This window comes from Diadema antillarum, unplaced genomic scaffold, assembly GCF_040938485.1.
Source record: "Diadema antillarum isolate AM-2024a unplaced genomic scaffold, OU_Dant_1.0 seq00001455_RagTag, whole genome shotgun sequence".
Lineage (NCBI taxonomy): Eukaryota > Metazoa > Echinodermata > Echinoidea > Diadematoida > Diadematidae > Diadema > Diadema antillarum.
The window spans coordinates 341,800-356,772 of NW_027272201.1; the positions used below are offsets into that span (position 1 = coordinate 341,800).

Here is a 14,973-nt window from a genome sequence, read left to right on the forward strand (position 1 = left end):
GTTTTCATGACTTAGTATAAGAAGCATTTTTTTTTTTGGCAAAAATTCACGCAGTTCACAGGAATCAGCCCCATGTTTGTACATGTTGGCATTTGAGTAATGTTTACCTCATAATGAATAGACTCGTTAAGACGAAAGAGGTTATAGACATAATTATGTTCTTGGGCTTATCGAAGGTTCAAACGGATAATCGAAGTTTCAGTTCTTGTAAACACTTCGTGTGCTTTGCGTGCTAATTGGCACGGATAATCCCATGGAGTTGTCCCACTGTCCAAAGTCCCTGGCACAAAAAAAGGTTAATCTTGAATTTGTGATCACACGATCGAATTGTGTTTGATTTGGTTGCTGCGCAAGTTGGCAACGGAGCAACAATTTTGTCGAGTCATAGAACTCCCTAGGTGCATGCCACAACATCCCTTCAGCCAAGTAGGGCCTACAACAAAACAAAATACACACAGCACAGCGAAACCAAATAAACATAATGATGATAATGAAAAAAAAAAACACTACCGAATCGCTGAGTCACATGACGTTAAACACAAGCACGTACGCACTTCAGTCAACGCCAACGCCCTTTACTTAGAATGGTGTAATCAACAAAAACAACAACAATCAAATCAAATAACATTCTCTGATACACAGCCAAGGTGGATTTCAACAACAACAACAACAAATATAAGAATGAACATAGGCCGCAGGCCATTCTAGCTACCAAGTCATTTATCACTATAACACGAGCGTTCTCAGGAAGTACAATGTGCACGCATAAATTATTTTAGTGGCGTCCATTGTGTCAATAACTTATTCTGATGAGAGCGATTTCATTTCGATCGATTTCGATTTAATGCTGCCTTTTGTGTTATTCCAGCAGTAGAAATGAAGATGAAAACCTGATTCGTCATTATTTGGTCAGCACGATGATAACAAATGATTAAAAAAAACAAAGCAAATTTCAAACAAGTCTTAATTTCCTCCCATGGAGTCAATAAGTTCCGGTAGAGATTGGATGTAGAGATAAAAGTGATGTTTGTATACTGTGGGACCCTGAAGTTGATGACATCACTCTGAATGAAATCGGCGACTATGGAACAACTAATGAAATGACAGGAGCGATGTTATCTTTGAAATTGGGTGTCTTGCTTAGTTTATCAAGGCAGGGTGTAAGTTGAGAATGAGATTATATGAAATAGGTTTTTTTGGTTTTTTTTCATCACCCTCTCTGTATTCAGATCCTCACAATATTCAGTGGTAATTAGCTGGATCATTATCATGAAGATACTGAGGATACTCTTTTGAGTGGGTCCTCACTCTTTTTATTTCGCAGAGTGTATAATAGTGTATGTATCTTTCTTTTTTGTACTGATCATGCAGACATGAACATTATTGTCAATCCTGTCTGGCTATGTATATTCTCAACGACTCGCAAGTCAACTTTATCATATTGTTTCATGTACGTTCTGTTGAAAAAAAAAAGTAAAAATAAAGTTTGAATTCAAATTTAAATACTAGACGTGAATTAAATTCAATTAAAAAAATGAAAATTTGGCTGCTATCTTTCGCCACCTGTCACACAACAGTTGATTCCTGAACGACATTTTTCGTCATAATATTCCATTAATTAGAGTAGTGTTACAACTTGACAATAAGCATGACCCGTTTCAAGAGTCTCGTCTAATTTTGAGGCCCTATGGGAACTCATTTTTTCTCACTGTGTGTTAAAACGAAAGCAAATATATCCCCCATCAACAAATCAAGCTGAAAATTCCCCGTCTTTCCATTTTGTTCAGATTGTCGGTTTAACATCGATTCAGCTGTCTGAAAAAAAAAAAAAAAACCACACCAAACAATACCACTATGTTGGCTAAAAAAAACCTCGGGGCTTTACTTCGGGGCTTAGCACAATACGCCTATTATGATCTCATTTACTGATGTTTTCCACTGCACCAGACATTGGAATGATCTTCCCTCCTTAAAATAGTATGAAAAGTAGATGTCACTGAAACGACCATAGAATTGATCCAAGGCGTAAGTTCTTCAAAAACATGATATCAGGCTGTAAAGTTTAGGTAACCATCATTTTCATGAGCGGTAAAAGACAGACAGATTAATACGAAGAATATACAAAGTCATGGATCAAAACTCGGGGAGACATTGCATGCTCGTATTGACTTTTGATATTTAGAAGACACACGACCTTTTAAAGACAATGTTTATTATGATACCAGGTTTTTTACAGTGTTGAAATGAAATATAAATCAGAAATCAAATCAAATGACCTGAGCACGGGACTTGAGATTGCAGACTAGGGTCCCGCTGGCAGATGTCGTTCTTGGCTCAGCTTACGATTCCCCGGGATTTGGGAAGTCCCACACGGTGTAAACTTGTAAATATTTGAGGGTCGAGTTCAGCACCGTGTTCCTTGAAAAAACCCCTGTATTCACCCTTGTACAAGTAAGGTATCCCCCCCCCCCCCGTCTTTCTCTCTTTCTCTCACTTCTTCAGGAGAACCTTTTTGCAGAGTGTCAAGGAATGGAAAGGAGATAGAAAATGCAAATGCCCAAGTAGTCTTGTTGCTTTCTTTTCTATGAAGACGGGACTTTAAACCTATAAAAGCCCATGCTATTTTGACCCGGGGGGAGACATTGTGCGCCTATAGAACTTCTTATTATGTTTCTACATGACCATAGATTTGAACTTTTTCAATGTCACTCATTGAGGGCGCTATTTACCAAAATATACAAAAATACATTGGAAATATGCGAAAACCTGATTTTACTTGATAATATTTGCCCCTAGTCTTATATACAATGTATGTCATTGCTTCAGACAAATCATTTTCATATCCATCACGAATCAAAAGCAATCATGGTTTGCCATTGATAAACATATTTAAGGTCATCACATTGGGCACTATTCATTACAGTAAAAAAGAAATAAAATATGGCACATGCAATATACAGACCGCACATTGTATAGTTATCCCATTTCATATTTCCTTAGTATTAGAATTTGAGTTTGCAGAATGATAATGATTATGATAAACAAAAAATGTACTTCAGGCAAAACCTGTGTAAAAGATTGAAAATGACACAAAATAAGACGATTATCTTTGAAAAATACTGTTTTGTTAATTATCTCGTTTATAGCTATTGTTCGATGCCTATGTCACATGAAAAACAAAGGAAGTAATAGAGAAGCATCTCAGGTCCATTCCCAACCATAATTACGTCATGTTATTTTGTTAATTCAGCAAATTACAGCCAAGAAAATCCCCATGTCATCCACTATTATATTGTTTACTGAAACTAGAACAGATAAACACACAAAATCTGACTGACATGGTTGTAAGCTCACGGTTGCCATGGTGACGAACAATATCACACATGGCTAAACTTATATAACAAAATGTTCGCAATAACAATTTAGGGAAAGTCACCAAATTTGGTTGAAATTGGATAAGGGACGTAGGAGTGACATTAAAAATATGGTAGGGGGAAACAATGTGCCCCCCTTGGGCTATATAGGGTAAAGAACGGGGCTTCCCCACCTCAGGAGAAGTGTAATCGAACTCGAGAGAGCAGTCACCTTCAATTTTTCTCTCCTGAGAACTTTACGTGCACCCAGGAATCCGCACATTGGGCATCCGTTTCCCCGATGACACCCGCGTTTCTTACCAACACTCGATCCGTCTCTCAACATGATGAAAACAAAACGGATCAACGCTTTCATGAGAATATTCGTGATGTCGACATGTGTGTAGATTATGTGTGTGTTAACAGTAACATGGAATGCAGCTGGTGTGTGTTAACAGCTTTAGTAGAAAGTGCATTGCGACCATTGTTTTTCTTATACGAACTAAGAGAGGTAATTGTCTTCTCCCCCCTTTTCTCCCTCTTCCTTACTACTTTATTTGCAAAGCCCATGTTTCATGAGCGTCTCAACCCGCAAAGTTCGAACGAATCACAGTAGACCGTCAACAAATGTAAAGTTGAACATTCTCTTTCTCTCACCGCCCCCTTCCACAAAGATAATAAAGTGAAATATATACTTTGAATTGAAGAGTTTTATCGCAAAATGGTCCAATGATATTCTAAAGTAAGTCCATCATCAGATAGAGCAAAGTTGAAACTTTCCGGTAATACTTCACTTGTAACATAACAAGGTATATTCAGTATTCTAGAAATTACGATTAAAAACATCCTGTATTATCTCATTATTTTCTTTGGGTTTTTTTTTAGCAGCTTTAATCACAAATATTCACACTAGACAAGAATGGATTTAGCTCGTTTTACGATAAAACTCTTCAATTTATGGTATTTTCTTGCATGAGAGGGAAGTACAAGAAATAAAGATTTTTAGCAGCAAAGGTAGTGAGAACATCTTTATTACACATGCGGTTGGAGTATAGATACGACATATTATCAAGAGCTGAGAGAAGTGAAAAATTGCACCGCTTGAGGTATGTGTAGATATGAATGTATAGTGAAAGTGAGTATGATGGAACAGATTCATGTTACGTCTGCATGGCTGTGAAAGTGAACGACTCGAGTTTAAATTCCTGAAATAATAACGCAAACACGCTACCAATTTGCAGCGATAAATAAATCTTTGCCAGTTTCTAATGGTGCTGTGTTTCAGGAACCTGGCAACCGAATAATCAGTGCATGGGCAGGACATCATGTTCATGTATACGCCGATTGAAATAGATGACCCACTTGTAGCCATAAAAGAAGAGTGTAGGCTCAGATAGCAGAACAAAACACTAACAAGTTTTGATATAGAAACTTAAGCGTTTAAATGAGACGACCCGTCCATGCTAGTTTATCACGCACATGTCATTGTGGGCAAGAGTTCCTTTATATTGTTCATATCATTCTCAACTTCAGGATTGTGTAAGACTTATCATGGTCACGTGCCATTAATTATCCGCGCGATACGGATACGTCACAAACGAGATAAGACTATGCATTACCATCCAGACACCACAATGTTCGGAATACAAATCGAGATCATTGTGTGTCATTGTTGGCAGCATATAGCTATTAGGAAAGTACATCTTAAAGGGATGATATGGTTTTGGCTGACATTGGGATTCAGGTTTTAGCTTTTTGTGAGATGATTAGAAACCACTTATATGAAATATTAAAGAGAATTATTCTAAGAGGAATTCTTGGTTAATTTGAAGAAATTAGTTTCGAAATGGCTGAGCTATTCAAAAACAAAGCAAAACAAAGTGGTCCTAGTAAAAGGTGAGACCAACCTTTTATTAGGACCACTTTGTTTTCCTTTGTACTGGAATATCTCAGCCACATTCAAACCAATTTTTATCAACTTTGGATTCCCATGGTGATGCTATACAAACACCTTAGGTGTTGTTGTTATTTTTTTTACACCTCGTGTTATTTTCGAAAGATAGACAATGCTTATACAATGACACCCGTGATGATCAGTATACTGTACCGTAACCGCGTATAGCTATAAGTATCCTTATTCGATTTAAGCCGTGTCGTGTATGAATGCGAGGTAACGGTTTCAAGAGAGATAGAGAAAAAGAAAGAAAGCCTGATTCCACAAATTATTGCACGTTACGTAATCGGGGAAAGCCGGTAACGATGAATACAATTCTACCTGCAAAAATGAGTTGTCTCTTTGAAATATTCCAAGGCCGTGTGTATATCAATTGCATGAAGATTAAGTTCTCGCGGCCTGTAGTCAAACCGTTTTGCTATTAGTATTATGTCCTTCAAGAGGCTTTAGATGAACGCATTACACGAAAGCACTGCAAAAGACTTTTCGGTTGGTTTGCATCTTAAAACAGTGCGAAATCTCTTCACATTGTTAAAGTCCATAGTGTTTTATCGTTGTGTGCACATTGTGAATCAACGATATCATTTACAGTGTGAAACAGAACAGTGCTATGTGAACACTCTGTGAAAACCCATACCACAGTGTGAAATCGTCTTCACACTGGTAAATGCAAGCGTTTTCACATAACCGATTATGTGAACACATTGTGAACACACTGTTTGGGCACTGTGCTCTTTACAGTAGGGAATTGCCGCAGAAATCCTTGTCTTGTCAAAGGTATATTGACAAGTTTGAATTTATTATTTTATAAATCACATATAATTATTGAAGAAAAATGATAGGACTCGATGAATCAAATAATTATACATCTGAACATGATCAAATAAAAACATAAACTTTTGGCAATTTGTGAGACGAGAACAGAGAGAGAAACACGACCATAGGTTATTGCCTATTCACCAATCGTGTACAAAAAAAAAATACACAACAAAGCAAACACCTATTTAAAGGATGTCTCGCCTGTATGTCGTAATCTGCAAATGGTTTAATAACTTGACATACTTTCCAAGCAAGGGAATGTCATAAAGGTCTGAAGAAGTTGAAGAAATTCACCTTTTTACATTTGACACTGTCAGACCTTACCAATATTGAAACTTCGATACACCTATGCTGACATTATCGTGGTAACTCACTTCTGCGGAAAGTTATTGAGAATACACACCCCCTATGTTCTTGGGTATAATGGCTTTCAATGCAAGTGCATTGACCTTTTTACCTTTGACCTTGTCGGACTTCAACAGTTTTCGAACTTGACCGTCATCTTTAGGTCATGTAACTGTGGTGTGAGCTTAGTGGTCATAGCTCTAAGCTCTAGAAAATTATTAAGAGTACACCATATTGCGAGACCAGTGCTTATCAGAAAAAGTTCAATGACTTTTGACTTCTCACCATGTGGGAATTCACCCCTAGTCGAACTTGAACTGTCTTTTGAGGTGATGTACCTGTGGCGTGAATCTAGTGGTCATAGCTCAAAGCTGTGGAAAGTTAACTAGAGTACACCACAATACTACGAGGCAGTACTTATATCGTGTATTAAAAGTTCATTGATCTTTTGACCTTTGACCTCGTCGGACTTCAGCAATATTCGAACTTCACCGGCATGTTAAATTGATATCATTGTCATCAGTGGTGTGAATTCGTTCTTCATACCTCAAAGCTGTAGAGTAACTGAGAGAAGACCTACATCACAATACCATAAGTATACAACGCTTATTACACAAAGTTCACCTTTGACCTATGATCTTTTTTCACTAACGTGGCAGCAACTTCTTCATTTCAACCTTGTATGTTGTATAACTTCTTTGTTTGTCCGCTGCGTTAGTGGTTAAATAATATCTTTTTGTTTGGGTTAAATTCTAAATTTGGTCATCAACTCAGTTTGTTTTGTTTTACATTCATTTGTTTTGTTTTACTTTGTTTTGCTTTTGTTTTTAATAACGCAAATCCCTTGTGTAGAGTGATAAGCCTATTGGGAAGTAGAAAATGTTGGAGGAATCTCTTAAGAGGTCATCTCGCAAGTGTTTGTTTGCACAAGACTTGCGTTTCGCCAAAACATTGTAACGATGAGAGAGTAATATTGTATCATAATATTTCCTCGAAAACAGTCATATCGATATAAAGTACAAACACCCAGTGGAGCCATCGTAGGCATGCTTCCTATAATACCTAATTCCTCGCATTTATTTTGTTAATGGGGTGAAGGATCAGACGCGAAACGTGAAACGCAAATGATGGTGTAAAGAAAATACCATTGCAGGAAAAGTCAATACCGGAAGTGGAAGCAACAGGGAAAACTCGAGGGCAGGGGGAGAGATCGCTGATCTTCATACGAATTTCGCCTATGATATTTCATAGCACTGATACTATACAGTCGTCCATGTATTATGATATCACCCACATCATTTCTAGGCGCCCGTCAGTGTTTATGGATGCTGCAATGAACGTGCCTTTGACCCCAATGTGCTTCCGCACTGTCACTGTATAAGTACCATTCCGTGCAGGGGTATACACGTTGAAGTATCCTAATTTAGAACAGTCGAATAGTTACTCACTCACGCATGAAGAGATAAAATAAGTGAGAAAACAAGTATAACAATGCTCTAAACTTTGTCAACACCCGATCTGCTGTATCATTATGAATGGCAAGTTGAAATGGAATGCATTTCGGAAAGCAGGGTGTATAAAGTGCATTATGGAACACTGCAGAAGTTGTGTTGAATTGTTGTGTAGACTGAGCATTATAATAGAGTTATCTTTCAACCCTCTCTCTCTCTCTCTCTCTCTCTCTCTCTCCCTCTCTCTCTCTATCTATCTATCTCTGTCTCTCCCTCTCTCTTTAAAGAATGAATACGTTATTGTAATCTGCATCGTGCCTTGAACCGCTTAGCTGCGGCATGGATCCCACGCACTGTTGAGCTACAGGCATGCATTACTTTTTATTGGCAATGGTATACTGTAAAATACATGCTTACTACTGTCAGTTAACAATGAAATGCATGTCTTCTTGGCATCGCTGACCCCAACCCCTATACGATTATATAAATCTATATACCTTTTATATATATATATATATATATATATATATATATATATATATATATAATTATATATATATATATATATATATATATATATATATATATATGAAGAGTTTGTTTGCAAAAACCGATAAGTCCATATTTGTCAAATGGAGATATTTGCGATTAAACGTCAAGAAAAATAAAAAGAATAATAAGAAAATTTTTGCTTCTTTTGACCATAACTTCAAAAATGTACCTTTATGTGTAGTGACCAATATATCATTTAAAGGGTATTATTTTGTACTTTATGACAGAGACCGTACTTCAAAATCTTCAAAAATGGACTTATCGGTTTTTGCAAACAAACTCTTCATATATATATATATATATATATATATATATATATATATATATATATAATTATATATATATATATGTGTGTGTGTGTGTGTGTGTGTGTATATGTGTGTGTGTGTGTGTGTGTGTATGTGTATGGATGTGAGTGTAAGCTTGTATGCTAACATATTTATGTTCGTACAAAAATGGCACCTTATGGACTCATCCACCCGCATAAGTGCATGCATGGAATACACGTTTTCATTCCTTCAATTGATAGGAATGACATTACCCAAAATATTCAGTCGACCATAAACCGAATGGAAGTATACACCACATTGCCCAATTCAAGTGTGTTGGTCCTCTAGCCCTTCACATCCCGGAAGTCGAGCTAAGGAAGTTCCGGTTCCCTATAGGCCTATCTGTCCATTATACCACCTCATAATGTCCGGTGATAATGGGTTGTAATGCACGTCACTTGTTTTATGAGGTATAATGATAGTGTAGGTCTTGGTGGTGACAGCCAGTCCACAAAATGAATGAAAAGTAATTGCACTGCACAAACGTGGTGTGTGATAATAATTGGATGACAGCATCAATAACTAGAAACGTGACGGCGCCACTTGAGACCAATGACCATCGAGGGAGAGGGGCTGAAGACACATGGGTCATTCTTGATATCAGATTCACCGGACATGAAAACAATAATTGCTTTGGATATGATCAAGACATGAGGAATGGATGGATGCATGAATTAATGAATGTCACGGAGGAACGAATGTCATAAATGAATGAATGAATGAATGAATGAATGAATGAATGAATGAATGAATGAATGAATGAATGAATGAATGAATGAATGGACAAATGAATGACAATGCTTGTAAATAACGTTAAGTGGCTTTTTAGCATCATCACTGACTGTAGGTAATTGTCATATCCGAACAAGGTTTGGTGAAAGGTGTTACGAGCAGATCTGAACATACATACAATAATAATGGCACATAGAATTAGAAAGTAAGATATACGGCAAGTGTTATGATCTTGATATGTACTCACAAATTCACTCCGTTCTCTCTGTGCATCGCTATCGAATAGCCGAAATAGCTCGTATTCCCAGCAATGCTCTGGACAACGGGTGCTTGGGTATCCATATTAAAACCACCGACTCCTGCTAGAGACATGTAAAACAGGACCAACGCCTTCAACGGGCTCGCCATCCTCAACAAGTTTGAGCCAACGAAGTCCACAAGAACCGATGTCCGGCAACTCTCGCCAAAGAAAACAACTTGGTGGAGAGAGTTGTATACCCTCTGAAAGTTATGAAATAAAAATCTCAGATAGGCAGAGAATCACTGCATCGTAGCTTCACGCTGGGAAGAGAAACAAGAGATTAAACAATCTATTGTACGTTCAGTACCAGTAAATAAAAGTGGGACTGGCAAAACACTCGGAACCAGTTGGTATGGTCCGTTCCGGGAACGCCAGCAGCCGACAGCAATGTTCAGATTGGCGCTTGGAGTTGGTTAGATTCTGGTGCAGTGGTGCACTGTTCGTAATAAGAAAATTCACTCTGCGTGCGATAAGCTGTAGAGCTCAGTGTGTGTTGCAGTGCTGCGACTTGTTCATTGGGCGCCTCAGCGAGGAGATCACTCGTCCTGTGAGCCAAGCTGCAACTCAGTGGCAGCGAACAAAACATTGCAGTCAAGCGTGACTCTGATTACACCGGCCTACGTGGTTCTTGGCTCTTAGTTCTATAATTATAACTTTTCCTCCCTCTCCCTTTCTCTCTCTCTCTCTCCCTTTCTCTCTCTCTCTCTGTCTCTCTCTCTCCCCCTCTGTCTCTCTCTCTCTCTCTCACGCTCAGTAACATACACACAAAACACCTTCTTTTAAAATCTATCTTCAGATCTTGCGTGAGTGTTAGTTTCTAACAACTAACATCATCTGAATGGAAGTTTTCGATTCTTTTCCTAACATTATAGTTTCATGCATTATCAGACCTATTTCTTTGCTTTACTGTATAACCCCTTTAAAGAAAGGAAAGAAATTACATATTATTTGGACTGAATTACCAGAAGGAAATGGATAAGAAATAGGTACCGGAGTTTAACAAACATCCCCCGCTGGGCTTATTCACGCTCTCTTTGTCTATGGTAGGCAGCCATGCACCTGCACCGGAAGTTCCTGCTTCCTAATCAAATTGGACTTGTGTAAGGTTCCTAGAGAGCTAGAGCAGGTCCCAGAGAAACCCACACCACCTCCATTGCTTGCACTTGTTCCGGCAATTATCAGGCAAGAGTAACCAACGCTCCTACCAGCATGGATCAGGTATTTTGTTTGAAGAGAACGAAGTAGTGATGTCAAATTAAATGATTACCTTATTTATGAGAATGAAAAAGTTTATTACCCACTTTCCAAGAAACTATAAATTTGTCTTCTTGGATTATCCATGTTCATACTTCGCTCATATCTGCGTTTAGTTTTCTCTCCTTCTTCTTACATGGCGATGCTTTCGCATTCTCTTAATCGTTACAGTCCCCTATTTTACTTAAAGACTGTAATTTTGTGTGTATGTTTGCCTAATCTTCCCATTCCATCATATTGGCTACATCACCACATTAAGTTTATTAGTCATATTTTCACATTTTACACTCCCTCCTATCCTTTCCTACTTTGATACCCTCTGATTCCTATGTTTTCGAATAATATTTTGCCCTTTTTTAACGACACGATTAAATCTTTTATTACCTGTCGCGACAGTTGTGGCAGGGCGGTGTCTTCCGTCAGACTGTCTGTAACAATATTGCGAGCACACAACAGTCTGGCATTTCACTTTTGAAGAGCGCCCTCATATGGTAGCTGTTTGGACACAGAAAAGAGCGGGATTGCATTCTCGTTGTCTGCCAGGACTGTCTCACACAGCAGCCGCCAATATTTCTTAATGGACACAAATCATTTTAAAGAAATGAATAAAAAACAAAAAAGAAAAAATCAATGTCTTTCTTATTTTTATGCAGATGAACTAATTTCACTCCAGCCCTGAAATTTGCAAAGAGAAGCCGCTCAAACTCTACTCAAGGGTCCCCAACGTGGAAATATTACACGTTTTATGAAAAAAGAAAAACAAAACAAACAAATGTACTAATCCCTTACAACTGAAAGAGACCTCGCCCAGGCTCCAAGTGAGGTGCATTCCATAATCATGGGATTCACCCTGATTAACCACACCTAATCAGAATTGGCGATTGCTTTTACAGGCCCGTAGCCAGGATTTTTCAAGGGGGGGTGCGGTCACTAAAAAAACGGACCTTCAGTACCAATACCAATGATGACACACACACACGCACACGCACACACACACACTATATATATATATATATATATATATATATATATATATATATATTCTTTGGACGACCGAACTACAAAAGTTGTATAAGAATTTGCGCGCGAAGCGCGCCGCAAATTGTGAATTTTTACTGTTTTAATGACGTTTTAAAGTCTCGAGGAAATTTGTATTTTTGTCTGTTGCATGCAATCGCGTTACGGTATTTCATCTAGGAAATAGTAAAAACTCATTTTGCCAGGAAGTTGCAAAGTTTAATTGTGTTCGAGACTCTGCGCGCGTAGCGCGCCGCAAAATTGAGAATAGTGATTTTCCTGGTGTTGTTTTAACTTTTATTTTTTCTATTGTATACCCGCGTTAGCAGGCCTGAAGCCAGGATTTTTAAAGGAAGGGGGGATTGCGTTAATTAACAAAACGGTCCTTTGATACTGTCCCGGGAGGGGTAGCGACAATTAAAAGGTGGACACCATGCTCATACATGGACTTTCAAAATGACCCGTAAACGAGTAATGATCATATGATTTTTTCGGGCCTTAAAAACAAGTATTCTTTAAATGTTTTCTGCACCCTAAAGAAGTACTTCATCATGATTGAACAATATACCATTTTCCCAAATTTCGGCCTTTTTGATACCCTTTGATTATATACGCTCGTACATCACACTTTCCATCTAATCCGTGAGAAAAAACGACCCCTATTACGCGTTTTCTTTAGCGAGTATCGTCACGGTGTCCACCTTTCAGTTGGAGTTTTCCATCCCATTGGATGCTGTTTGGAAGATGAAACATTCACTTTACTATACAGTATATCAGCCGTTGGTATGCGAGTTTGTCAAAAACGAAAATAAATAAGAACATTTTTAAAACAAAATGAATTGTAAATGTGAACCATTTATATTTTGCCTCCTTGTGGTAGGATATTTCCAGCATTTCAGAACTTTCAAATAATCATTTTAGATTTAATGATATTAAAGGTAGTAGATCCGATTCGCAAACATCTCCAATATCAGTCAAATGTCATATTAACCATCATGCTATGAAGGTTTTCTTTGTGAAATTTGGAGGTCAGTGAAATTCAAAAATTAAACATCCGTTAGCCATTGGAAGATGTTGAGTGCAAATTCAGACCTCAGGCTTAGTGCTCAGATGTTTTCCTATTTGATTTGATCTGTCTTACTGTGCACACTAAGATACATACTGGAATGGTTATTTCTTATTTATTAAATTATAGTAGCATATTTGGTTACTAGCAGTCTCTATGCATTTTCGAATTTGGGCTGCAAAGAGATCCACTACCTTTAAAGGACAAGTTCACCTTCATAAACATAAGGATTGAGAGAATGCAACAATATTAGTAGAACACATCAGTGAAAGTTTGAGGAAAATTGGACAATCGATGCAAAAGTTATGAATTTTTAATTTTTTTTGTGTTGGAACCGCTGGATGAGGAGACTACTACAGCTTGTGAGTCATATGCGTACAACAGTATAAAGAAAATGTAAAGAAAATTCAACATATTTTCACTTTTTTCGCATAATAAAAGCGCACTTGACTTGCCTCTTTCTAAAGGCAGGGGGAATAATATTACCCATAATATTTGTCGGTAACGGGTCGGGGGAATGTGTACTTTTTTCAAAAGATGAAATTTTGTGAAATTCTCTTTATATTTTCCTTATATTGTTGTACGCGTGTGACATCTAAGTTATTCACACACTGCAGTAGTCTTCTCATCCAGCGGTTACTGCACAAAAACTTCAGAAATTCATAACTTTTGAACGGATTGTCCGATTTTCCTCAAACTTTCAATGAGGGCTAGAAAGGGCTAGAAAAAGCAGCTATTATAATTCGTTAGGCATGCATAATGGCCCAATGAGTGTTACAAGAGAACTGGAGTATAGACAGGCCTTTCATTTTGTTTTGTCTCTCCTGATCGTTCGTAAGAAATGCTAATTCATGACCACCTTTTCACAATTTGATTGGAGCATGCATTCATAATGGAAAATAGTTGACATAATAATCTATCCCCAGGCATTATCATGCCAACATGTACTTATATATACATGTACTATATCTTTGTGAGACGTAGATATAAAATGTCTCAGGTTTTCGATTATAGTAGTTTCGAGGAAATTTCTTTAATTTTTATCATATATGTAAACTTGAGGCTATTAGATTTTCATCCACTTACCTCTGTTCCTGTGAAAAAATGCAAGTGTCAACCTCAATGTCATCCACGAATCGCACGTACTCGGGCGGCCAGTGGAAAAAAAAACACCGGTCACACGCGCCAAGGGCCATGGCATGCAGTGCCAATATAATAATAGCTCGCACAAATTGATACATATAACATTTGTGTTTGTGTGCATGGGGACGATCCGATGGTTCATACAACAAAAGGGTTTCGTACAATTATTTTTAACATTGTTAAACGTACTCTTCCACATTTACGTAGCATATAATGTGTCTTTATATTTATTTGGATTGTTATCTTGAGAATTGCTAAAAACCGTTATTATGAAAAAGTGGACCTTTCAGAATTTGGGGGGGGGGGGTGCGTACGCACCCGACGCACCCCCCCCCCCCCCCCCCCCCCCCCCGGCTACGGGCCTGCTTTTATGTTATGATTTCTGAAAGAATTGTTTTTTCGTTCTATTGTTGGGCTTTTAAAGGTAATCGCTGGTCTATTCTATTCGCATGATTACTTTCATGTCCAGAACCGGTACCTATTTGATCGCGACGATTTTACGTTTACCGTGATTCTAGGTCGGATGACGTCATGACTATTGAACAGGTTTCAGACTTGGTGGACAAGACAAGTGGACTACAACCAGTCGGCATCTCCACATAAAGGGAAAGGCGTCTTCGTTCAGTCCACATTAGCCCTCTTTGTTTGGCAGGTCCT

At 38.0% G+C, this 14,973-nt stretch overlaps 1 protein-coding gene across 1 annotated transcript in view; it reads right to left on the reverse strand.

Moving 5' to 3' along the window:
• The window catches only part of LOC139709632 (integrin alpha-8-like), a 67,981-nt gene extending 57,740 nt beyond the window's left edge, over positions 1–10,241 (reverse strand). Inside the window, exon 1 of the mRNA XM_071621591.1 lies at positions 9,783–10,241. Within this exon, the coding sequence (XP_071477692.1) occupies positions 9,783–9,943 (161 nt within the window). The 5' untranslated portion in view covers positions 9,944–10,241. The remainder of the gene's footprint in view (positions 1–9,782) is intronic.
• Between the last annotated feature and the right edge of the window lie 4,732 nt (positions 10,242–14,973).